The 25,831-nt window shown below is 36.1% G+C and overlaps 1 protein-coding gene and 1 long non-coding RNA gene across 4 annotated transcripts in view; one reads left to right on the forward strand and one right to left on the reverse strand.

The window, feature by feature from the left end:
- Window positions 1-25,831, forward strand: part of LOC120852851 — a 128,356-nt gene that overhangs the window by 6,694 nt on the left and 95,831 nt on the right. Inside the window, exon 2 of one of the 2 annotated variants that reach the window (XR_005718671.1) lies at window positions 4,077-4,997. The exons of the other annotated variant lie outside the window; for it this stretch is intronic. This is a non-coding gene — a long non-coding RNA (uncharacterized LOC120852851). Of the gene's footprint in view, window positions 1-4,076; window positions 4,998-25,831 lie in introns of those variants that run through there. 2 annotated transcript variants of the gene reach the window in all.
- HIF1A (hypoxia inducible factor 1 subunit alpha) overlaps window positions 1-25,831 on the reverse strand; it is a 46,484-nt gene that overhangs the window by 3,924 nt on the left and 16,729 nt on the right. The window contains exons 1-12 of one of the 2 annotated variants that reach the window (XM_040226312.1): window positions 23,232-23,335; window positions 20,468-20,658; window positions 19,853-19,998; window positions 19,681-19,765; window positions 14,950-15,062; window positions 14,180-14,382; window positions 8,402-8,508; window positions 6,046-6,193; window positions 4,302-4,522; window positions 3,482-3,768; window positions 1,965-2,087; window positions 1,404-1,828 (exon numbers count right to left, since the gene is read on the reverse strand). In XM_040226312.1, the coding sequence (XP_040082246.1) occupies window positions 1,404-1,828; window positions 1,965-2,087; window positions 3,482-3,768; window positions 4,302-4,522; window positions 6,046-6,193; window positions 8,402-8,508; window positions 14,180-14,382; window positions 14,950-15,062; window positions 19,681-19,765; window positions 19,853-19,998; window positions 20,468-20,516 (1,907 nt within the window). In that variant the 5' untranslated portion in view covers window positions 20,517-20,658; window positions 23,232-23,335. Of the gene's footprint in view, window positions 1-1,403; window positions 1,829-1,964; window positions 2,088-3,481; window positions 3,769-4,301; window positions 4,523-6,045; window positions 6,194-8,401; window positions 8,509-14,179; window positions 14,383-14,949; window positions 15,063-19,680; window positions 19,766-19,852; window positions 19,999-20,467; window positions 20,659-23,231; window positions 23,336-25,831 lie in introns of those variants that run through there. The other variant, XM_040226311.1, reaches the window with a different exon arrangement.

Genomic DNA, 25,831 nt, shown 5'->3' on the forward strand with positions numbered 1-25,831 from the left:
GGTGATACAGTAGAAAAGTAATGTAGAATACTTCTTTGTTAAAGTTGCAAGATCTTTTCCAAGTTCTGGGAAAAGGTCTCTACTAGCATTCTAGGTCAAAGTAGTGATGCAGGGCAGGAGAAAAAGCCATAAGCTCTGGCTATGGCAGTGCTTTTTCCTATTGCTATTAATATCTCAGTCTAGGCACTGTGGAGAAGGAATCGTTTCTGTCCCCCACACACCACCCCACTGACTCGTTTTCTCTGACTATAGCCTCACATTTAAAATACATCAAATCCTATTGCAAATCATACACCAAAATTATAACTTAAAATTTTGGTGGTGTCCATATGTTTGCTCAAATTAACTCTGTAGAAGCAATGTCATAAAACATGCTTAGATTCCTACTGTACCTCTTAAAAACCTATTTTAATACTTAGGGACTTCCTTGGTAGTCTAAGAATTAAGACTCGGCACACCCAATGGATGTATTTATCAATATATCCATTTCCAACTTTATGGGTTTGATCTCTAGGTCCCACATGCTGCAACCAAGGCCTAGTACAAACCACCCTCCAAAAACCAACCTATTTAATCTGTGATACAACTAGTGTTCTATAAATAAAAAGGAGAAACAAAACGCAATAGTTATAATATGGTTATATATAACTACATAGTTATCTATCTACTATATATATGTGTGTGTATAAGTATAGCTGTAACTATACATCCAAAATTTTTAAATGCTTATTAAGTATTTGTATTGAATGCTGAGGACTGAAGACCATAAGTTCAATTTGGAATGGAGAATTATTAATACCCTTAAGTTGGAATGGCTTCCCTGGTGGCTCAGATGGTAAAGAATCTGCCTGCAGTGCAGGAGACCTGGGTTTGGTCCCTGGTTGGGAGATCCCCTAGAGAAGGAAATGGCTATCCACTCTAGTATTCTTGTCTGGAAAATTCCAGGGACAGAGGAGCCTGGTGGGCTCCAGTCCATGGGGTTGGAAAGAGTTGGACACAACTGGGCAACTAACACACACACTTAAGCTGGGACGGCTTTTCTTCAGGTGAGCTTAAAAAGAGCTCAGAGAGGATAGTTAACTAGTCTGATTTAAGCAATTACAAGAAACTGGGCCAGTTTTTGTACATTTACAGAACTTACTGACTGGATTTTATTTTTAGAGGTATTAGAAGACCCTCCTACTCCTACATTTAGATAAGTGATATGACTATAATGTAATACACAAGCTAATTTAGAAACAGTTTTTTGAGTGCTTGTTTTAAGTTCAGAATTCGTATGTCAATTTTATGTTCCTTAAAGTATAAATCTGAAAAAGTTTGCTATGTTTAAAAATAATTTACCATCATACACATTTCCTTAAGAATAATGACCAAACTATAAGTTTAATGTTACGTATAAATACCTTTGACTCAAAGCGACAGATAACACATTAGGGCTTCTTGGATGAGATTTTTCTGTCTGGTCTATGACTCCTTTTCCTGCTCTGTTGGGTGAGGCTGTCCGACTTCCAGTATCACTATATGGTGATGTTGTGGCACAAGGAGGTTCTTTAGGTACGTGGGGAGGAGACGGAAATGCAATCAGTATTTTAATGTCTTCCATACCATCTTTTGTCACTGTTTTCAATTCATCATTGGTGGCTGTGGTAGTGGTGGTGGCTATAGGAGGTTCTTGCATTTGAGTGGGCTGGAATACTGTATTTGTGCTTGCACTTTGAGGACTTGTAGAACTGTTTTCCAGTGGTGACAACTGATCAAAGGAACGTAACTGGAAGTCATCATCCATTGGGATATAAGGAGCTAACATCTCCAAGTCTAAATCAGTGTCCTTTAAAACAAGATACATGAGTTTTTACAATGGCCATACCTTATGAAGCAAAAACAAGTTAAACCCACAGCCACTTGAGAATAAAAATTAATAAATAAATTTTAATAGAAAATATATATTAAACAAGTTTATATACCTGAGTGGAAAATGGATTCTTTGCTTCTGTATCTTCAGCAAAAAGTTTCTCTACCAATTCCAACTTGAATTCATTGACCATATCACTATCCACATCAAAACAATATTCACTGGGACTGTTAGGCTGTAAAAAGAATTAATGTATTTTACTTTTCTCTGAGGAAGCTTGGATAAATGTTTTGCTAGTTAGAATTTGCAAACCTCATCTCAGAGAATACACAACAGAACTCTTCTCTTCTATCAAATTATCTAACTAGTGAGAAATTAAAATTTTGAACTTACACTTATAATTTTGTCAATATATCCATTTCTAACTGTACATAACATCATTTATAAAATTAAAAGATGCGTTTATCTGCTTATTCTAAAGAATAAAACTCACCTAATAGTTCAACTCCCAATGGTACCTAGCTGGCCAATAACTAGATGATACACTCACTGGAATCTAGCTGTGTACTGAGGCCATGCTGCTATAGTGATCTACGTAAAAATCACACAGCAAATCTGGGGGCTGGGGTAGGGACAGGGCTGCAGACTGAAGTTCTTAACTTGTATTCACCTTAATGAATGTAGTACTAGTTTAGTTTTTAGCAAGAATTCTAACCAAAAAACGATAGCTGTATATTCTAAGCATAAACATTTGCCTTCCTCGTCTTAACATTTTTGTTAGATTTTGGTTGGATTAGAAACAAAATGATTCCTTTTTTGCACTAGACAAAACTGAGCCCCCAGAGAATAGATACATTCTTTGGAAGGCTATGACATGTCAGATCTCCTACTTTTAGCTTGCCAGTTTGAATGAATAAATATTTAATGTAAAATAATGTATCACTTTTTAAGGCTTAATTGAGCCTCACTTATCAACTCATAATACTCAAATATGAGTAGTCCCCATCCATGAGCATGTTTTTCGACATAAGAAGCTCTGAAATCAAGTATGTCTAGATTGGGATATAGAGCCCTATTTGATTGTCAGTCTTGGCCCAGCTAGCCCTTAAAGATTGTTTTTATATGAGAAAACTAATATCAAGACAGAACTTAAATTTAATATAAAGTTTTTACTCTGGGTAAGACTTGGCATTTTCATATAATACTTACATAGAATGTCAATACAGTGATGGAAATTGTACTAAACTGGGCAAAGCCCTTTGCTACTGGATAATTCTCCAACTCAAAGGGTAATATGAATGGGCTTGGAGCAGTCATAAGCACACAGTATTGTCCTCTGTGGATGTCTAAATTCAAGACTTTTACTGTCCTACTGATATTAAATACACAGAGGAGCAATGTATGTTTTACCTTTTGCCTTACGTTAAGGCATCTCCTTCCCACATTCCTGACTGTTTCCAAGCCTGAAACATGGGACTGAGGTCAAAGTTAGGCAGAGCTTTTGCAGTAATTTTAAAAGGGCTAAAAGTCACACAAACAAAACTATGACACATGGTTCAAATTTACAAATACATCCCCAAACATTAAAAGCTATAAGTTATCCTTTTCTAATTATATTATGACACCTACCTCAGGTGAACTTTGTCTGGTGCTTCCATCAGAAGGACTAGCTGGCTGATCTTGAATCTGGGGCATGGTAAAAGAAAGTTCCAGTGACTCTGGATTTGGTTCTAACTTTAACGCAACTTCTTGGTTGAGTGCAGGGTCGGCACTACTTCTAAGTGGCTTTGGAGTTTCAGAGGCAGGTAATGGAGACATTGCCAAATTTATATTCTGCAATTTCTCATTAGATGAGGGGAGCATTACATCATTATACAATGGAACTTCCTCAAGTTGTTGGTCATCAGTCTCTGTGTCTGTAGGGGAAAGATTACCTAGATTTTAACATATACAGAAATTTATGTCCCCTCTTACAAAAGGTTTGTCTAGTTGACTTAAGTAACAAAAATGTTACCAAATTTTACTTAATCTAAAAGTCTGCAGATACTATGGTATAACTCTGAGTTATCCTACCAGTCCACTATTGAAAACTTCTATAATCTATAGCATAAAAACCCCTGCATTCCAACCTTCTCATACCTTTTATTCATTAAAGTTTAAGCTGGTTTGAAATTAGTTTTCTTTCTCAATATCTGATATTATGGTACAATGCCTTATTCTTCAGCTCAACTTATGGCTGCTGCATATAACTGCCCACTTGTGCAGAAGACATGGCAGCAGGGTACAGAAAAAGAACAGCTGAGAGCAATCAGAAGTGGGAAGGAGAGACGCCCTAAAAGCACTGTGGAGCACAGTCTCCAAATCACAGGACTAAAGGCCACAATGTCCAAATGATCATCAACAACAAATGGTAAAGTTTAGGCAGTTAACAAAATAACTAAAAACCCACCATTGCTGCCAAAATCTAAAGATATGATTGTGTCTCCAGCAGCTGGGGCCAGCAAAGTTAAAGCATCAGGCTCCTTCTTAAGTTTATCAAAGAGACTGCTTGTATCTTCTGATTCAACTTTGGTGAATAGCTGAGTCATTTTCATGTCTGAAGATTCAACTGGTTTGAGGACACATTCTGTTTGTTGAAGGGAGAAAATCAAGTCGTGCTGAATAATACCACTGTCAAAAAAGAGAGATTAGTAATTCTTAAATGAGCACTTGACACAATATTGGAGGAGAAGGACTCTGAAATGTCTCTCAAAAAAATTCAAAGTTCTGCTTTATGGAATGATGTCTTAAAACATCTCGCGTGCCTACCTGGTCATGTTCAGGGTTTAAAATCCGAAATATGAAATAAAGACCTATTAAAATTCACAATACAAGATAATTCAAATATTTGATTAATTTCAGTTAAGAAACTTCAGCTATCCCTTTGAGAAGACTGGTGGTGACAAAGAAATGTAATAGTCAAGTACACGTAGGACAATAAACAGATCTTTTGTGCCCACATGGAATGAAATTCACACAGAACTCTTGGACACTAATATATGAAGCATGATCTAAGGATGGTCCTAGAATATTAAGCTATAAAGATAAATGACGAAGGTCCTTCTCAGAGGGGCACTGTTTTTCCTTTGGTGGTAAGAAAATGATCTGTGATACCACCTATAGGATAGAGTTGAAGAGGGATGATGAACAACAGCTCCATCTTCATGTTTCGCTTAATTTTGTTGTTGTTTAGTTGCCAAGTTATGTCCAACCCTTTTGCAACCCAATGGACTGTAGTCCACCAGGTTCCTCTATCCATGGGATTTCCCAGAAAAGAATCCTGAAGTGGATTGCCATTTCCTTTTCCAGGGGATGTTCCTGACCCAGGGATCAAACTAGGGTCTCCTGCATCCGCAAGCGAATTCTTTAGCACTGAACCACTGCTGCTTTAATCAACAAACTTTAAGTGTTTACTAAATGAACTACTATTCAAACAGTTCAAAATATCTAACCCTTGCCTTAGGCAGTGTAAAACCCAATGTGAACGTAGTTGTGCAAACAATTAAAATACAAAGTGATAATTGCTACAATAGAGGAGGTTTGTGTCACAGAGGTCAACAAGCTGAAATTTGATAGCCACAATATTCACAAGCCAGTCCGCTAAGAGAAGAGTTTATGAATATACAAGAGTCATGTGTCCCATCATACAGCCTTTTACAGTAATCTCACAAATAACTTCACTTAATCCTCATTTTAACCTTTTGAGGTAAGTTTTATCATCTCTCCTAAATGGATGAAATTCAGAGAAATGAGATTTCCCCAAGTCATGGAACTAATGAGGGACAAAGCTATGACACAAACCTAACTATTCCAGGGCCAGAATTCTTTTTATAAAAATAATATAGTTATCTTGAGATAGTTTATGATGATAGCTGTATGACTAGAACAAACAAATACATCAGAGATGTGGTATTTTTTCAAGGTCTTTTTTCAAATGGGAGTAAAAAGTAAGGGGATGACTAGCTACTGATGGTAATTAGTGGAATCAGTGAAAGATAGCTGGCCTAGAAACTCAGGTCGGAATACGGAAAACTGTAATTGGGTAGAAATGTGAAAATAAAATTCAGTTATCATTTATAATCTTTTCTATAAAAGAAAAGAGCATTCAAAGACTTACTACTTGCTGCCCCCAAATATTTATTTTCCAAGCTTACCTCACAACATAATTCACACATACAATGCACTGGGGCTGCGAGTTCTTAGTGTTATATATGACAGTTGCTTGAGTTTCGATCCAGACATAGCCACCTCTTTTGGCAAGCATCCTGTACTGTCCTGTCGTGACTTGTCCTTTAGTAAACACTAGGAGGGAAGAGGAAAAAAGTGTCACGTCAAGAAAATAGCTTCAGGTTTTCGACTGAATGAATAAATACAGAATGTTGATCACTGTTTTAGAAAAAAGGAGAAATGTTTAATCAGTTGTAACTGTTTAAATTAAGAAACAGTGAAAACACGCCAGGATAGCTGAAAAAGTACCTATTCCATTCTTCTAATCCTCCATCTACTTCTGCTTTATTGACTATGCCAAAGCCTTTGACTGTGTGGATCATAATAAACTGTGGAAAATTCTGAAAGAGATGGGAATACCAGACCACCTGACCTGCCTCTTGAGAAACCTATATGCAGGTCAGGAAGCAACAGTTAGAACTGGACATGGAACAACAGACTGGTTCCAAATAGGAAAAGGAGTACGTCAAGGCTGTATATTGTCACCCTGCTTATTTAACTTATAGGCAGAGTACATCATGAGAAACGCTGGGCTGGAAGAAGCACAAACTGGAATCAAGATTGCCGGGAGAAATATCAATAACCTCAGATATGCAGATGACACCACCCTTATGGCAGAAAGGGAAGAGTAACTAAAAAGCCTCTTGATGAAAGTTAAAGTGGAGAGTGAAAAAGTTGGCTTAAAGCTCAACATTCAGAAAACGAAGATCATGGCATCTGGTCCCATCACTTCATGGGAAATAGATGGGGAAACAGTGTCAGACTTTATTTTTTGGGGCTCCATAATCACTGCAGATGATGACTGCAGCCATGAAATTAAAAGACGCTTACTCCTTGAAAGAAAAGTTATGACCAATCTAGATAGCATATTCAAAAGCAGAGACATTACTTTGCCAACTAAAGTCAGTCTAGTCAAGGCTATGGTTTTTCCAGTGGTCATGTATGGATGTAAGAGTTGGACTATGAAGAAAGCCGAAGAATTGATGCTTTTGAACTGTGGTGTTGGAGAAGACTCTTGAGAGTCCCATGGACTGCAAGGAGATCCAACTAGTCCGTTCTAAAGCAGATCAGCCCTGGAATTTCTTTGGAAGGAATGATGCTAAAGCTGAAACTCCAGTACTTTGGCCACCTCATGCAAAGAGTTGACTCATTGGAAAAGAGTCTGATTCTGGGAGGGATTGGGGGCAGGAGGAAAAGGGGATGACAGAGGATGAGATGGCTGGATGCATCACTGACTCGATGGACGTGAGTCTGAGTGAACTCCGGGAGTTGGTGATGGACTGGGAGGCCTGGCGTGCTCCGATTCATGGGGTCGCAAAGAGTTGGACACGACTGAGCAACTGAACTGAATCCCCCAAATAAACTCCTTTCTCGCCAACCTTCACTTTAAATAAGATGAAAGCCAGGAATGAAGGACAGTAGTGACTAAAACTCCTTTAACAACTTACATGTTGAGCATATCAGAAATATTAAAGAATGAATAGCTCTAATTCTACTGAGAACATTCAAGAAAGTGGCACTGCTACCAGTTCCTTAAATTCCTGCTATAGTTTCCAGAGAAGCAAAGATGCTTCAGATAGTTGTGCTAGCATATTTGAATTTCAATTGGTATCATGCTTAAGTCTTCTGGCAATGTAGGTAATCTTAATTATTGAGTTGGAAGAAAGTACTAGATAAACATGATGATATTATCATGAGTATTGAGACCCTGACTGCAGACTTAGGCCCATTCTATAGTTCAAGGCTAATCATGCTAACTCAGTGACATTCAGGCATCCCCAATCATGTTGGGAAGTCATATTTAGGAAGAGATTAAACAGGCAAGTGAGAAATTCCAAAGTTTTACTTATTATGCGATCCTCGAATAACATATGAGTAAAACTGAGAATTACATCTTATGTCAAGGGTACTTATTTCTACTAACTGTGCATGATGTTGATCATATTCACATTCATTAATCCGTTGAACAGTTACTGAGTGCCTTCTTTGTGTTAACTGTTCTGAATATTTAGGCATGAGTTCTGAAAATGACACTATAATATTCTATATTTTTTTGTCCTTGTAAAACGCCAGGGTAGTTTTATGTATTATCAAATGATTCTGCTTTAACTGGTATTAGTTATAACAAATATGAAACAAAGATTTAATGATATAGATAACTTAAGAAGAGGTTTATTCAAATGTTTGGTCTAGGAAGATTTGGTTAATTTTAACCAAAAAGTCATATATACAACCAAACAGTAGAAACTGCAACAGTTAAATAATTAGAATGTCTATACTTACTATCATGATGAGTTTTGGTCAGATGGTCAGAGTCCAAGGCATGATAATATTCATAAATTGAGCGGCCCAAAAGTTCTTCTGGCTCATATCCCATCAATTCTGTAATTCTATTAAGTAAAAAATATAAGTAAGAATAAAACTGACATAAACTAATGAATAAAATTTTGCTTCTTCAGAGTATCTGATATGCATTAACCTTACGGACAATTGCATTTTCAAAAATAAAGAGCATTCTTCGTTTAAATAAACTTATACCTCACTTTTAGTAACTCTACGGATACTAAATGCAGCACCATGCATTCCTTTAAGCTCCAAGGGTTCACCCTGCTGCTTAACCCTTATATCTCCTTCACCCAAACTTGTTACCTACTTTTATCCTATTTTATTGTACATACTTTTGGTAATAAGATAATTAATATAATAGGTATGAAGGACTGCTAAATTAAATGATAAAAGCTTCAAAGGCAGTTAATGATATTTAATTTAAAATATAGACTAAACCCATAACATTATTTTTGCCATAAAACCAGATTCTTTTTGTGTGTGTATGTATAAAATCAGATTCTTTATGTGACAGTTCTCCTAGGCAAGGTTTCACACCTTGGGGGATCAATACCTATGATAAAATTTTAATATGGGAGCTAAATAAATTCTTATTATGTTGGTTTGGGAAGATGCTCTTGTACTTACTTTTTGAAATTACAAAAAATTATAGAAATTCATTTTAGATGAAACAGTGATATCAAACTGAAAATGAACTAGAAAGTAATTCGGTTCCATTCGGCTCCTTAGCAGTTCAGTTAGGACACAGACTATATTTTATGCATCTCTCTAACCACAGTCGGAAATGGAACCCATTTCATAAGAAATAGTATCATGCTAACAGAAATATTCTCTCCTCTTCTGGGAGCAAAAGATGAGTTAAGTTCTTTGATTTCTCAGGCTTTAGAATTCAAAAGACTTTCTAACTGAGGTTCAAGGGAAAGTTATGTAATATACTGTATACAAAAATATAAAAAATCAACTAACTCTAGAAAACACACAGGGGAGGTTATCTTTACCCTAAAAAATGTATAAAAGTAATACTGTTTGTTGTCACACCTTAAAGAAAGATCGGCCATAGTTTATTCCAAAATAAATAAATAGATAAATAGCTTATTTGTAAAAAAAAAAAAAAAAACACACCAAAAACTCAACCTTGGACTGCAAGGAGATCCAACCAGTCCATCCTAAAGGAGATCAGTCCTGAATATTCATCGGAAGGACTGATGCTGAAGCTGAAACTCCAATACTTTGGCCACCTGATGCAAAGAGCTAACTCATTTGAAAAGACCCTGATACTGGGAAAGATTGAAGGCAGAAGGAGAAGGGGATGACAGAGGATAAGATAGCTGGATGGCGACTGAGTAAACTCCAGGAGTTGGCAATGGACAGGGAGGCCTGGTGTGCTGCAGTCCATGGGGTCACAAGGAGTCGGACACACTAAGCAACTGAACTGAAACCAAACTAAGCCAAAATCCAAAATTGTTTACTAAGGGCTATCTCTAAACACCACTCCAGTACTCTTGCCTGGAGAATCCCATGGTCGGAGGAGCCTGGTGGGCTACAGTCCATGGGGTTGCTAAGAGTCGAACACGACTGAGCGACTTCACTTTCACTTTTCACTTTCATGCACTGGAGAAGGAAATGGCAACCCACTCCAGTGCTCTTGCCTAGAGAATCCCAGGGATGGGGGAGCCTGGTGGGCTGCCATCTATGGGGTCGCACAGAGTCGGACACGACTGATGCGACTTAGCAGCAGCAGCAGCAGCATCTCTAAACACATCAACACTAGGTGGCAGCATTACAAGGAAACCTTAAAAAAAAAAATCACAACAGTCCTAATTATGCTTTAAAAGTGAAGTCACTCAGTTGTGTCCAATTCTTTGCAATCCCATGGACTGTAGCCTACGAGGCTCCTCCGTCCATGGGATTTTCCAGGAAAGAGTACTGGAGTGGGTTGCCATTTCCTTCTCCAGGGGATCTTCCTGAACCAGGGATTGAACCCAGGTCTCCCACATTGCAGGCAGACGCTTTACCATATGAGCCACCAATATAATTTTAATTGGTCTTATATGGGTTATATATTTTAAAAAATTCTCATGGAATTAAAATTTTTTCATTATTTAAACCTTTATATTCTCATGTGTGCCTGGCATTGTAGATGTGAAAATGCAAAGGCAAAAACTCAACCTATAGTGAATTTTCTGGTGCAATTAGCCATACTACTAAAGAAATTATGTGGCAGGTGCAGTGACAGTAATACTGCAGGAATCAGAGGAAGCACCCCTGTCCATGATAAGGAATCATGGGGATGAGGGACAGGTTCTTTTAGGAGACTTATGAGTTGAGTATAGAACAGAGTCAAGAGAGAGTAAATTATTTGGGGAAGAAAGTACACTAAAAGCAAAGACAGAGATACAAAAATGCTTGACATTGTACAGGCAGGCTAGTTGGGAGGTGAGGCTGGAGAAGTAGGCAAGAGAATCAGATTAATGAGAGCTTTTGTATATCATGTTAAGGAGCTTTGAGTTAATCAGATGTCAATCAGTGCTTCTCAATCTGAGTTGAGGTACCTCTATCACTAAGGGACAAGGTATGTCAAAATATAACAACATGGTTTCCTAAAAGGTCGATTTTATTCATATTTGAGGGAGAAAGGTAAAGTTAATTTAACGTTAGCTTTTTGTACCAAAAGGGGGAGGAGTGATCAAGAAAATTTAACCAAAAACTGTTTTTAATGGACTATAAACCTGTAATCTAAAGCAACTATGCAGTACACAATTCACTTGTTCTAAGTATCATGGGACAGGAACTATTTAATATTAAACTTCATTAGGAGATCAGCCCTGGGATTTCTTTGGAAGGAATGATGCTAAAGCTGAAACTCCAGGACTTTGGCCACCTCATGCGAAGAGTTGACTCATTAGAAAAGACTCTGATGCTGGGAGGGATTGGGGGCAGGAGGAGAAGGGGACAACAGAGGATGAGATGGCTAGATGGCATCACTGACTCTATAGACATGAGTCTGAGTGAACCCTGAGAGTTGGTGATGGACAGGGAGGCCTGGCGTGCTGCGATTCATGGGGTCGCAAACAGTCGGACATGACTGAGTGACTGAACTGAACTGAACCTCACTACATCATTGTGCCACAAACATAGTAGCTACTCAAATGTTTGAATGATTACAAGTGGAAATTAGCACAATAAATAATAGTCATTTGTGGGATATTTTGGACGTAAGAAGTCTGATATGTTAGAATTCCTCAATACTGAGCAAAATTTTTTCTACATTGGTTCTTAATGGGTATAGCTGTGAGAAGTTCTAGAAAGCACATTTTTCCAAAATTTTTTCCATGTTGGTTCTTAACGGGTATAGCTGTGAGAAGTTCTAGAAAGAGTAACCAGAAAACATCTATCTCCTGGTCAGACTCAAAATCTTACTTGGTTGGTCTCTAAGCAGGCTGCTTTTTAGCTCTCTATCACAACCATTTGGCTAACTTTCTGATATAACCAGAAGGACAATGTCACTCCCTTTCATTATCATTCTAACTCCATCACTTTCCTTTCTTCCCAACCCACCCCTATACTTTATATACTGAGTTCAAAAACATAAAAATAGTTCCTAAAGAAGGATTGGCATATCTGTTCTATCATGCATTGATATAAATACTGGCACCAAACACCATAAAATATCTCTTAGCATTTCTGTCTTTGTTTTTCTTAAAGTTAACCCCAGTGGTAAAGCAGTCACTATGTGCACTAGGCACTCAACAAACTCTCATAATCCTTACCACAGCCTTTTGAAGCATGGCCCTTATTTAACAGATAAGGAAGATGAGATTTAGAACAGCTAAGTTCTAACACCCAGGACTACAAGCCAGGATTGAATCAAGAATGATGTGATTCCAAAGCCAGTGCTTTGTCACATTTTCCCATCCAGTAGGATAGGGCTTAAGATCAATTTTCTCATATAACGTTCAATTTTAAAATAATACAAATACATGTATTATACTGTGACAAACTGATGCTCAAAGAAAAGTAGAAATGTGTCTAAGATCATCTGGATATAGGCAGCAAAGTCAGCATTTAGTAGTCTAGTTACAAAACCTATGCCTTCAGCCACTATGTTACAGTTTTACAGTAAAAAATGGGACAAGCAAGCAAATAATTACAAAACAGAAAAAAGGCTATGACAGACCACATATAAGGAACAGTAGCTTTTTAAAGAAACAAGGAAAGCTCTACAAGTAGATGCGGTGAGTGACTCTTAGAAGCTAAGTTTGTGTTTGGAGTTAAGAAAACTATCACTGTACTAAGACAACAAAATAGCATGTGGAGTTCTCTGGAAGTAAGGTATTAAGGGCCACATCAGAAGGGTCTTCCCATCCTCCTGATTAATTTGGGAAAAACAGGAACGTCCGTGGTGGTCCAATGGTAAAGAATTCACCATCCAAAGCAGGGGACATGGGTTTGATCCCTGGTCACATCCCACATGCCTCAGGGCAACTGAGCCTGCACACCACAACTAGAGAAGGCCGTGCACCACAACAAAGGCCTAGCACGGTCAAAAAAAAGTCTCCTCAAAAAAAAAAAAAAAAAAAAAACGGGGTAGAAGTCACCAGGGCCAGGTCATAAATATCTTTCCTTGCCATGCTAAGAAGTTTAGATTTATTAAAGAGGTCTATTTTTCTTTCAGCTTTTCAAAATGCATGTCTTCTTTTGATAGATAAAAATTTCCCACCCTTTTAATATTTTTTATAAACAAAAATTTGTGTGTGAAGATGAAGGGAAGCAATGAGGCATTTTCACAAGACATGATCTGATTTTCACATTAGGAAGTTCACTTCTTGGAAACCTGGATGAGATTAAAAGGGCACAAATCTGTTGGCAGAGATGCAGTTAGGAGACTTTAATGGCAACAGTTCAAGCCAAAGGTAATAATGAGCTGAAGAACTCAACAGCACGAAAGCAAGAGTGGAAGGAGGGAATGGAGGAGACACACATAGTAAATCTATTAAGATTTTGAAACAGAATGTAGATCAGTGAGCAAAAGAAAAGTTAAGGATGACTTTCCAATTTTTGCTGGAGTTACATGTGTTCACTGGTGTATTAATTATGACAGGTATTGAAAGAGGAAAAACTGTTTCTGAAGTTGTTTTGGGATAGGAGTGGTTCAATCAGGTATGGAAGTATTTAGTTTATAATACAGAAGAATATGTATCTAGATAAAAATATCAAATTGGCAGTTAAATGGAAATAGATATGGATAGAAATCTGCAAAACAGCACCATCAGCAAGGATAAAGCTGCTCAGGAAAAATATGTAGGATGAGGAGACGACCAAAGGCTTTCCTTTCTAGTCCACAACCAGAAGTAGTCCTTCCTCAAATTATGTATTGTATGTCTCTGAAATATATGTTTTTCTTTAAATAAATTAAAACACCTAAAAGAAAAAAAACCTAATCTTAATAATCACTGGATAGTACCTGCTAGAGTAAGTACACAGTAAATGTTCAATAAATGTGGTTGAATTAATCTGTAAAGTTAATCTTACTAAATTCTAGAATGTATGATTGTATTCAATTTAAGTGGAAGGAAGCCTACACACCATAGCTAGAGAACTAGATTTATTAAAGAGGTCTGTTTTTCTTTCAGCTTTCAATCTTTACTATAGTCAACAGTTAAAACAATTCTGTGGACTAATTAAAAATTTCAAGTTATATTTTATTTCACTTACCTTTCATCACAATAAGAAAATTTCATATCCAGACTGTGACGACTGAGAAAAGTCTTGCTGTCTAAAGGAATTTCAATATTTGATGGATGAGGAATGGGTTCACAAATCAGCACCAAGCATGTCATCGGTGGTTTCTTATACCCACACTGAGATTGGTTACTGTTGGTATCGTATACATGAATATGGCCTGTGCAGTGAAGTACCTGAGTATGAAGAAAAGCAAAGCAGTTTTTTAAAAAACTTATGCTAGTAAAAAACAAAACACAGAGACAGTTGAGTCTAACATGGCAAGTAAGCTTTGATAAAATTTACTATCATTAGTAGATCACTATATTTTTGAAAATCAGTGTTTTCTCTACACTACCACCCATGACCTACTCTTCAGGTACCATAAGATTAGTCTTTGAAAAAATTTCCCTTCGTACAAATCTGAGCTTGTTTTTATCTGGCCACTATACCTGTTTGATGGTTATTTCTTGCTCTGATGACGATGTTTCAAAACTGAGCAAAGAAATGATACAACAATGAATAAAATATTAATGTTATCAAGATTCAAACACTGGGTGGTTGGCAAAGCTGAATGTCCACATAACTTAAGTTCATGCCTCTTAACTGATGAATTACTAAACTTTTTTGGATATCAAATCTATAAACACAAAGGAACAGTAAGTTTTCCCTCACAGTTCTAATGCTGTCTTACTACTAGTAATGTCAAGATGCATTAATTTATCTAGGAATCAGCTGTATTCACACATCATTTTTATACTCACTTTCCATGTTGCAGATTTTATGTTCATAGTTCTCCCCCGGCTAGTTAGGGTACACTTCATTCTGAGAAAAAAGCTCCGCTGTGTATTTTGCTCTTTACCCTTTTTTACAAGGCCTAATGAAAACATGAAATAAAGTTTAAACACATAATTAAATATACAAATTTGTTACAGAAGTAGCACAGTGCCCAGTACCCAGGTGCTATTCAATGGAATGTCTCAATATGAGAACAATGCTTCACACCTGCTTTGCTCACTCCAATATATCCAAGGGATTTAACACACTTGTAGTAAGTAACGGGTTCACAATAGCAATGATTCCCTGAGATGGTGAGTTGAGAATAACACTTAATCATTTCACATTCAAGCCAATGGAGTTGGTCAGATTACAAAGAAATATAAACACAGTATGAATTTGCTCCCTAACTGTGTTATCAGTGTATAAAGCACACCCCCCCAAAAAAAGAACTTAAGCAAACTCCTCCAAATGTGTTAGCTCAATTTATAACAAACATGCTGTATATTTATAGAACTTTTCAAATATAAAATTTCTTTTTAATACCAAATAACATTTTTATATATCTGATTTTTCTAAAATTTTCCTGTAAAGCAAGGAGGAAATCTCTACTTTGTTACTAGGGGGAAAAAAAATATTGAATGACTTTTCAAAGCAAAGTTAGAATTAAACAACCTGAAGTGTGTTTACTCCCACTCTAAACCTCAATAACTAATAAAATGAGATTACACTCAACTAACAAAGAGCAACTTCATTTCTTCTCTTCATTGATCAGTCTGATTCAAGCCAAATACTTCATTCAAGTATTCATTATTCAGGATCTGGACTGGATATTTCAGGCAATATAAAGATGAACAAGACACAATGCCTGTCCTGAAGAAGTTAAAAATTGAATAGATGTAGTAAGGTCAGTGACAACAACACAATGTAAAGTAAATGCTCAAGACTTACAAGAACACTTTGAAAAAGAACAAAGAGAGATCAGGAGATAACTTTAAGTCAAGGGGAAATCAAAAAGTCCTTCTCAGAAAAAGAGAAGTTAGAATTTCAGTAAGTAGAGATGAGTAACAACATTTGGGCAGAAGGAAGAGTGAAAAACATAGAGGTGAGGAAAAACATCACACATTTGGGAACAGTGTGCATAATTCGGTTTGACTCTAATATAAAGTACATACAGAAGAGTAATCAGACAAAGTTAGAAGGGATGGTTAAGGGCTATAACTAGAGGGCCATGGGTGCCACAATTAGATCAGTCTTAAGTATACAAATGCAGCTTCCAAAAAATTTTGAGTTGGGAAGCACAACAGCAACCTAAGGAACATTAATATAGCAGCAAAATATGTATGTTAGAATATAATGATGGTAATGAGGGGCTGAGCAGCAGGCAGTAGAAGTGAAAAAAAGGGTGACAAAAGACAAATGAAGAGGTAGAATCTATAAAAACTTGGAATATTAATGGAAATAAGGGAAAAGAGAACTTTTAAAAAAAGATCTGGAGATTTTAAGGCTAGTATATTGAAAGTGTAAGTCAAAAAGAATACATTTAAATTTAGGCTTGCATAGCTAGAAATACTAGACTCTTGAGAAAGAAGAGTTCTAGTTCATACTTGGAATTATGGAACATAGGCAAGTTGGGACAGTCTTGGTGCTGATAACAAGTTATTCAGGTTTACTTAAATAGGACTGAATTTGCCCTCCCTAGAAGCAACTGAATGTTAAAAAGATGCAATAAGAACCATAATGGCCTTGGTGATGGTATAGGAGTGTGTGTATGGGGGGCAGGGAAGGGGTCCTTGTGGTAGCAGCAGACATCCACATGTAAAGCCTCTGAGGTATTTTCAGTCCTTCATAATCTAAACTTGAATTAGACTGCCCGATGGAAACCTAAAGCCTTTGAACTGGGACATGAAGATAAATTTAACACTAAGGTAAGTGAAAACTACTAGCATTTTCTTAATAAAATTTTAAACAACTAAGTTTTCAGCTCTATAATAATAAATACTTTATAATAATTTAATGAACTCTAAATTCTATTTAGAATTTAAATGAAATAGGACTATGCTGTATAAACATACCATAGGCACTTAGTGTATCCTTAAAATGTACTGTACTGTAGCAGCCCTACTTTGCTAAAAGTGAAAATCTGCATTTTTGTTTCCCAACAAAATATCAGAAATTCACTAACCACCATTAGGAGTTATTTTTTTTAAGTTCATAATTAAATCACAAATCTATTACAATAAGAGTAGTACATGTGCTTTAACAAAAGCATCTGGTTAAAAACATACATCTAAGCTCTAATAAGTAGACTAGATCTGATTTAGAATAATGCATTAGCATCATCACCAAACCAAAATAAGACTTCCAAATATCTATGCATTTATAGTCTAGACCAAGGGAAGCACTGAGCTGCCAATACAAACGTCAAAGTATAAACACTAGAAGTTATATATTAAACTCATCAACAGTCCACTTAGGTCCTTGCTCAGAGTATATTCACTCCTCCTTTACACAAAATTCTAAAAAGTATGCATTTGCTTTTCCAAGTTCACAGTAAACACACAACATGAAATTAAAAAACAGAAGAGGGCTCCAAGGTAAGAAATGGCAGTAGGAATGTATTGAGAGTTGGTGAATATGGAAAGAGCTCTAAAGTACTAAGGAGTATGGACTTGAACCAGTCTACCTTAGTTAACCCTCACTGTACTAACCAAATAATCTTTGGCAAGTTACCCAGTAACTCTGTAACTCAGTTTCCTCAGTAGAACAGAAATTGTAACTTCATAAGGTTTTTAAAGGAGTAAAAGCATATAAAATGCAGAAAACAGTGTCCTAGCGCCAATAATCTCCAGTAAAGGTTAACTTTTAGTAGAAATTAGATGCGGTTAGAACGGAAACCATAAAAGATGACTGACAAAGAATAATCGATGAGGTTTACTGTAGAAACAGACAAACATATGCTTAAATGGGAGAGCTGCAAAGAACACCTGCAGAGCACAGAGACAAATTTTCAGCGTGGTAACTTTGAGTCATGAAAGAAAGATCAAATTATGATCCATATACTCTGCTTAACAAGGCACACTTATGAAAAGACTTTATTTGTTAAGATTTGTAATGCACAAAGTACCTTTTTCCCAAATGTTGGAACATTTGATTATTTTTAACAATTCATTCCTAAAAGTTAAAGGTCCTAGTAGGTCTTTTTTAAAGAGATGGGAATACCAGATTATCTCACCTGTCTCCTGAGAAACCTGTATGCAGATCAAGAAGCAAGTTAGAATCTTACATGGAAGAACTGACTGGTTCAAAATTGGGAAAGGAATACCTCAAGGCTGTATACTGTCACCCTATTTATTTAACTTATATGCAGAGTACATCATGTGAAATGCCAGGCTTGATGAATCACAAACTGGAATCAAGATTGCTGGGAGAAATATCAACAACCTCAGATATGTAGATGATACCACTCTAATGGCAGAAAGTGAAGAACTAAAGAGACTCTTGATGAGGGTGAAAGAGGAAAATGAAAAGGCTGGCTTAAAAACTCAACATTCTAAAAATTAGGATCATGGCATCCAGTCCCATCACTTCATGGCAAATAGAAGGGGAAAAGGTGGAAACAGTGACTAACTTTCTCTTACTGGGCTGCAAAATCACTGTGGACAATAACTGCAGCCATGAAATTAGAAGATGCCTGTTTCTTGGAAGGAAAGCTATGACAAACCTAGACAGCATATTAAAAAGCAAAGACATCACTTTGTCGACCAAAGTCCATATAGTCAAAGCTATGGTTTTTCCAGTAGTCATGTAAAGATGTGAGAGTTGGACCATAAAGAAAGCTGAGTGGTGCTGGAGAAGATTCTTGAGAGTCTCTTGGACAGCAAGGAGGTCAAACCAGTCAACCCTAAAGGAAATCAACCCTGACTATTCACTGGAAGGACTAATGCTGAAGCTCCAATACTTTGGCCACCCAATGCGAAGAGCATACTCATTGGAAAAGACTGTGATGCTGGAAAGGATTGAAGGCAGGAGGAGAAGAGGACAACACAGAACGAGATGGTTGGATGGCATCACTGACTCAACTGGACATGAGTTGGAGCAAACTTAGGGAGATAGTGAAAGACAATTTGGCATGCTGCAATCCATGGGGTCACAAAAAGTTGGATAAGACTTAGCAACTCAACAACAACAAAAAAAAATGCAAGGGCATCCATAACATAATACTTTGTAACTGAACTATATAGTCTTCAATCATTATGAACAATCTAAGTGGTCAAATAAGCAGTTATGTTTTAAAATTTGGTGAGCTTTTTTTTTCTTGGGCATTCAGAAGCTTGAACCCAAACTGGCACCTTAACTTTAATATTAAACTATGTAAAATCCTATTATTTGTATGACTGACTTCCTTGCCTTAATGTTAATATTAAATTAACTTACTTGGTCCTGATTTTTATTTATTTTTCCACTTTATTTTATCAAGTCTTATATCTCTATAATTATTTACAGAATTAGATGGACTTTTTTCAAAACGTAGGTATTTTTATGAAACTCCTAAAAAATAGAATAACATGGATATAACAAAGAATAGAGTAACATTTTATTAAGCATGAAATGAGGTTTTTGCCTTAGGTTAGTACAAAATTTTAAGATTAGTGATAGTATCCAATTAAGTAAAATCACCAGTCACAATAAATCAAACAAAAAACTTTTCTTCTCACCATTTCTGTGTGTAAGCATTTCTCTCATTTCCTCATGGTCACAAGGATGAGTAAAATCAAACACACTGTGTCCAGTTAGTTCAAACTGTAAAAATGAAAACATTTTAAAAATTAGATCTATAACAAAATCATAAACACATACAGAACAGCTCTTACTATGTGGGCATTTTACCTGAGTTAATCCCATGTATTTGTTCACATTGTCAGAAATGTAAATCATGTCACCATCATCTGTGAGAACCATAACAAAACCATCCAAGGCTTTCAAATAAAAGCAATTCATCTGTGCCTTCATTTCATCTTCAATATCCAAATCACCTAAAAAAGGCACAAGAAGAAAAAACGGTTAAAGTTTTATGATGTTTTTATAAAAGTTTTCCCCAGATACTTTATTTAATACATGTAGCACATATTTTTTTCCATATATTTAGTTTTCTTCTGTCATTCTTTTAATACACAACAGTCAAAGCCAGAGAACAGAGACTAAATTTAGATTTGCCAGCTGCTTTTAATGATTATTTAAAGTAATGAAGCAAGGCAAACCACTGAAAAGAGAAGGGTCATGTCACTAAAGTAAGATAAATATAAGTAGGTAGGTAAGTATGGCAAAAGTAAAAGAGGCGGAGGGAGGCCAATATCTTAACATTCCTGACTGAAGCTTTAGAAGCAGGTAATAAAAAGGATATCATGTTAAAGAAGTGAGGGTATGACCACCTTCTAAAAGTAATTTCCAATTACTTTTGATTTCTAAATTTTAGACCTATCATGTCCTTGTAAAACAACTCACCAGCATCCAGAAGTTTCCTCACACGCAAATAGCTGATGGTGAGCCTCATAACAGAAGCCTTATCAAGATGCGAGCTTACATTATGGGGGAGTGGCAACTGATGAGCAAGCTCATAAAAAACTTCAGACTCTTTACTTCGACGAGATCTGGCTGCATCTCTAGACTTCTCTTTTCGACGTTCAGAACTTATCCTATTTAACAAAAAAGGAGGAGGAGAGGAAAAAAAGACAGAAATTTAAATGTCAGTTTGCCTTTGCTTGAATAAAATTCATTTTACATTTTTCTGTTTACCATGAAAAGATCAGAAGATGCCATGTAATTGTATAGAGATTTATCCTACTACATACATGTATTTTTACAAGACAGCTATACAATTTTTTGGATTACTGTAGACAAAAGGAACTCTCACAACAAGTCCAAGATAAAGCTTTTTATCTCTCCAAACCAAGTGTTTCCTCCCTGGCACATCAAATTGGAGAGGATGTTTTTGATTTGGCCAAAACCTTACAAGTAGCCTGTATATCTAAGGCTGTCGTTTCACAGCCATTCACAAGTAGTCTTACTTTGAGCTTTCTTACCCTCTCCCCTACCAAGCAAGCAATACAGACTACAAGCTATAGGAATTTACATTAGCATCTATAATCAGCTACTGTTTTCAGGTTGCTTACTCCCTTAGCAGTTCCTTATCTTTACTGACACGAAAGGTACCAAATAAATGCAGGGCTATGGAAAAAAAAAGATGTGGCACAATACTAAAAATTTAAGAGAACAGGCTAAGAAGGATTACTGGCGAAGATGCGTGCACGTGTGCTCAGTCGTGTCCGACTCTTTGTGACCCCATGGACTGGAGCCCAGCAGGCTCCTCTAACCATGGGATTCTTCCAGGCAAGAATATTGGAGTGAGTTGCCATTTCCTTCTCCACGGGGTCTTCCCAACCCAGGAATCAAACTTGAGTCTCCTGCATTGGCAGGTGGATTCTTTACCACTGAGCCACCTGGGAAACCCAAGAAAATTACTGAGGGTGTCAATATAATTATGTATCTTTAGGCAACTCTTCCAAGAATAAAACCAGTTAGAAAGATTTTCGTAAGTCATCCAAGCAGAACCATCTTTCTTTGCATCACTATGTAGCAGTATCTACCAGCTGAAGGTAGACAAGGCTAACCTGGTTCTGGCCTTAGCTGCTTCTTTAGTAGCTATTGTTTATTAAAACCTACTACATGTCAAATATTACCTGTACTACTTCTCTCAAAACAATCTATAAATAGATTAAATATTATCCCTATTTTATATACTAGGAATCTGGGATTCATTAGGTTAAAAATAGCCATGCTGTAGCAGACAGGATTTGAATGCAGGTGTTTTCTTATTTACGTTGTCTGCTCTTCCACAAGGCTTTATCTTCTTAATGCAGAATGTGGCTTCTACCTCAAATAGCTGCTCTCCTATGACCCTCAACCTAATCCAATTAAGTCAATTATTTATTAAATGTTGAAAATAACCATTACCATTTACTAAGCACTGAGCAGTATGTTAAGGATCTTGCCAGCACTATTTCAGTTAACCTTCCTTATATTCTACGAACTAAGTACATAATTGATTCCATGTAAATCTCCTCTCCCTCCAGCGATCTGCAAAGCTACAAAGATTCAGTCACAGAAGTAACATTCCCCAAAAAAAGCAAGGTCCTCATTCTCAGAGTATGCTCCTGTTAAGCTGTATAATAAAAAGTGAAATTCTAGCAGCTGTGTTGTGACAACGGTGGTGATACAGTTTTAGCACTTGCTCAAGTTTTGTGTGCTCATCTGACTTTTTATACTTTGATAAGGAATGTGAATATTTGCTACTACTAGTAAGTGAACTTTGATAGAAAAAGTTCAATTCAAGCATCTAGATTAATTTGAGTATTTTGAGATTTAAGGTGAGCTATTTAAAAATATTACTACTTATAACTTGGTATTTGTGAATCACGATTATCTCAATGCTGTAGAATTTTTTTAAAAAAACACAAAAATATATTACATGCTAAGGCTAACATGAAAATCTGACAATGTCCTCAGTCTAAAACTTCATTTTTTAATTTGCATTCATTGTTCTCATTGACTTTAAGTAAATGTTTTAAATGTACAATAATAAAAGTTTAACATCTCAGACACTGTTTCTCTCACTTCTTTTCCCTTTTGGATTGGCAGGTAAGAGGCAGCAATGGCAGTGGGAAACAGATTCCTATCTGGTTCACGTAAAATCAACAACAACAAAAAAAGACTGATAATCAATGATCTTATGATAAACATGGATATTGGTTCAAATGCCATAATTAGTCCAGGTAATCAGAATTTTACCAGAAACTTCCATCAGATTTACTAAGCCCTCTTTCATTTAATTACTCAACCAAACCTAAGCTACCAACAAATTACTACCCAACTGAAATACTTGGTGAAAAACAAATCCTTATATTAACATATTATATGCTTTTAAAGGGCATTTGATCAAGCTAACCGTCATGATGCATTATCTCCATACCTTTAGAAATATTTGTATTGTTCAGAACTTTGAAGATAATGATTGTCCAATATATGGCAACTAAGTTTATAAGACAAATCCATTACAAATGACAGTTTGGAAAAAAACATTTAAAAGACAACATATAAGCTAGTGAAGACTGTGAGAACAGGAATTTGAGCATTAGCCAAGTTTTTTTGGGGGGAAAAAAAAAGTAAGCCTTATCAAAGAAGTAACATGATACCTCAAGAGTTGACAAACCTAAATTAGATGAAGAAGGTGATGAAAATCAGTATATCTTCTATTCATAATCAATCTAGACATAAAGCAATCAGGAGACCTGTAATAAAGATTTAATGAAGAAATTTATCTGGTGTTTTTCACATGTGACTATAGGAGCTCTTAAAACATTTCCCAGGTTAAAGCTAAAACTTCCAAAACTCTTAATAAAGTTTCACCATCTGAACTGCCCCGTTTCTTGTCTACTCACAGGAAGGCTCTTTTTATCAGGTCATACCCCACACAATTATAATATTATTGACCAAGAATTATTTCTGGTAGAAACATGGAGTCTAGGTTCCACGAAGGAGAATCCTGTACTATTTACTTACTTATTCTTAGATGGCACAATAAAACTTTTGTAGACCAGAACAGGCAGATTTTTAGCATGCAAATAAGGGTACCGTTTTTCTCTAAATTATCAATTCCATCTATGTTGTTTTTATTAAGTACAGATCAAATAAAGTTCTGCTATTAATATGTCTGTATATGGTGCCATTCATAATCTGATAGTCATGCTAGAAATCAGTCGAGTACAGTAAAAATTCTGTCTTTTGAATAGTTTGCTTACCCATTTCCATGACCATTTTAGAATCAATGTATGAGTAAACTAGCAATATAGCTCAATCTTTGTGATACTCTAGCTTTCACATACTTATTATTTCATTATTATTTAACATACAGTACTGGACAAAAAGCTAACAGTTATATCTTCATATGATTTTGTATAGGAAATACAGCTGCTGTCTTATTCAGTTTCTTGTGTACAGAGTTCATGAATAAGCAGTAGCCATTTTACAGAGAATGCCTATTCTTCTTCAGATTAGTAAGAATACAAAATAATTGCATATATGTTAATTCATCTGTATTGTCTACTAATTGCACAAGAAAGGCCTGTTGGCATTCCTAATTGTAAATGACTTTAAGAACTGAAGTTAGATCATAATCATTCAAAATGTTAACAGATGATCAGACATTTCTAATAAAGTTAATGTATAAATTTCTTAAAAATCAACTCTATTACTTGCTGCTTTAAAGTTTTGCACTTCTTGTGTAAGTATTTATATAAGATAGACATTCTAAGTGAAATTCCGTGACCTGAAGGATGTGGCATTTAACTTATCCTTTCCAAAACGTTCTGTTTCCATTTTTTGTCTCTGCCAACCCACGAATGTGTGTATTTATTTGCCCATGTTTTCTGCAGTAATATATCAATATTATGGATCTTTTTTATCATTTTAATTTTTGCCAAGCTGTTAGGTAAAATTTGTGTATCTCACTGTTTTCACTGCCTCTTACTTCTTGATGTCTCCTCAGGTCAGGGGAAATTCCAAAGAAATTTTCATTCTTTAGTTGGCATTTTGGCCTTCAGCTTTGAGTCTAAACATCTATACATGGTACATACTATGTACCCATTGGTATTCTAAACATTTTTCAACGATTAACTTATTTAAATTATTATATCATCACCGTACTACAGATAATGGAATGTGAACAGTTTACCCAAGTTTACGTAGTTAATAAATGGTAAGCCTGTATTCAAATAAGCAATCTGACTCTAGAAACCATGGTATTAAATAACAGTAGACTATGCTGCCTCTCAGAAACTTATTTTAATTACCAAGATAAGTACTTATAAGTCCAGACCATTATTATAAAGTTCAAATTGGTTTCCTTCACATCTCCAAAGACATAAAGGGGAGGTACACAGGTTGGCTTTGGAATTTAGAACCTGATCCTCAACTATTCAGAGGAACTCTTTTCTGGAGTCTGCTTGTAAATCCAAACTTCTAATTGAAAGGCAAGGCTTCTTTCTGCCCCACCAACTACCTCTTAAAGCAAAGCAACTTTTAATTGGTACTACCAACCACTAAGGGGAAAGAATCAGTAATCCAGTCTACCTCATATACTCTCACTAGACTTTATTTTTAATTTGTACAAAGGAGTATCTCTGTACTTAATTTGAATATCTTAGCTCACTATTGTTGGTGTTTTATTTGCATAACATCCAGCTCCCCATAATGAAACCAATCTGCATACATACTTCAGGAGATCTGGCCAGGCATAAGTCAATTCCCAAGATACCTTATTTACACAAAGTACCAGGAGAAAAAAGATGTAGAGAATTCCCGCCGCCGCGCCCCCCCCTCCCCCCGCCAAACACTTATTGAGCACTTACTATGTGCTAGGCACTGTGCACTGCTTTCACATAGATACAATGCTTTCATTATATGTATTTAATTATCATAATATTTTAGAGAACCAAAACACTAGATGGGAAGTGGCCTTCCTGAACCTCAGAATAAACTTCATTCAAGAACTATTAATTCAATACATATTTATTGAATATTTATCAAGTATTATGCACTGTGTAGGTATTCGAAATATAGTGATAAGCAGAACAGAAATGGAACATAGCCAGCCTCCTCCTTAGTCTACTAAAGTAGTTACTTAATGCAATATTCACAAATGCCAGTCAAGGTGCATTGTAATTACCTGGGAAAGTCAACATTTCAAACTTCTGGGCTCTATCTTTGTAAATCTGATTCAGTAGATGTGAAGTAGAGCCCCCAAATCTTTTT

This window comes from Oryx dammah, unplaced genomic scaffold (genome assembly GCF_014754425.2).
Source record: "Oryx dammah isolate SB20612 unplaced genomic scaffold, SCBI_Odam_1.1 HiC_scaffold_26, whole genome shotgun sequence".
NCBI classification, from domain to species: domain Eukaryota; kingdom Metazoa; phylum Chordata; class Mammalia; order Artiodactyla; family Bovidae; genus Oryx; species Oryx dammah.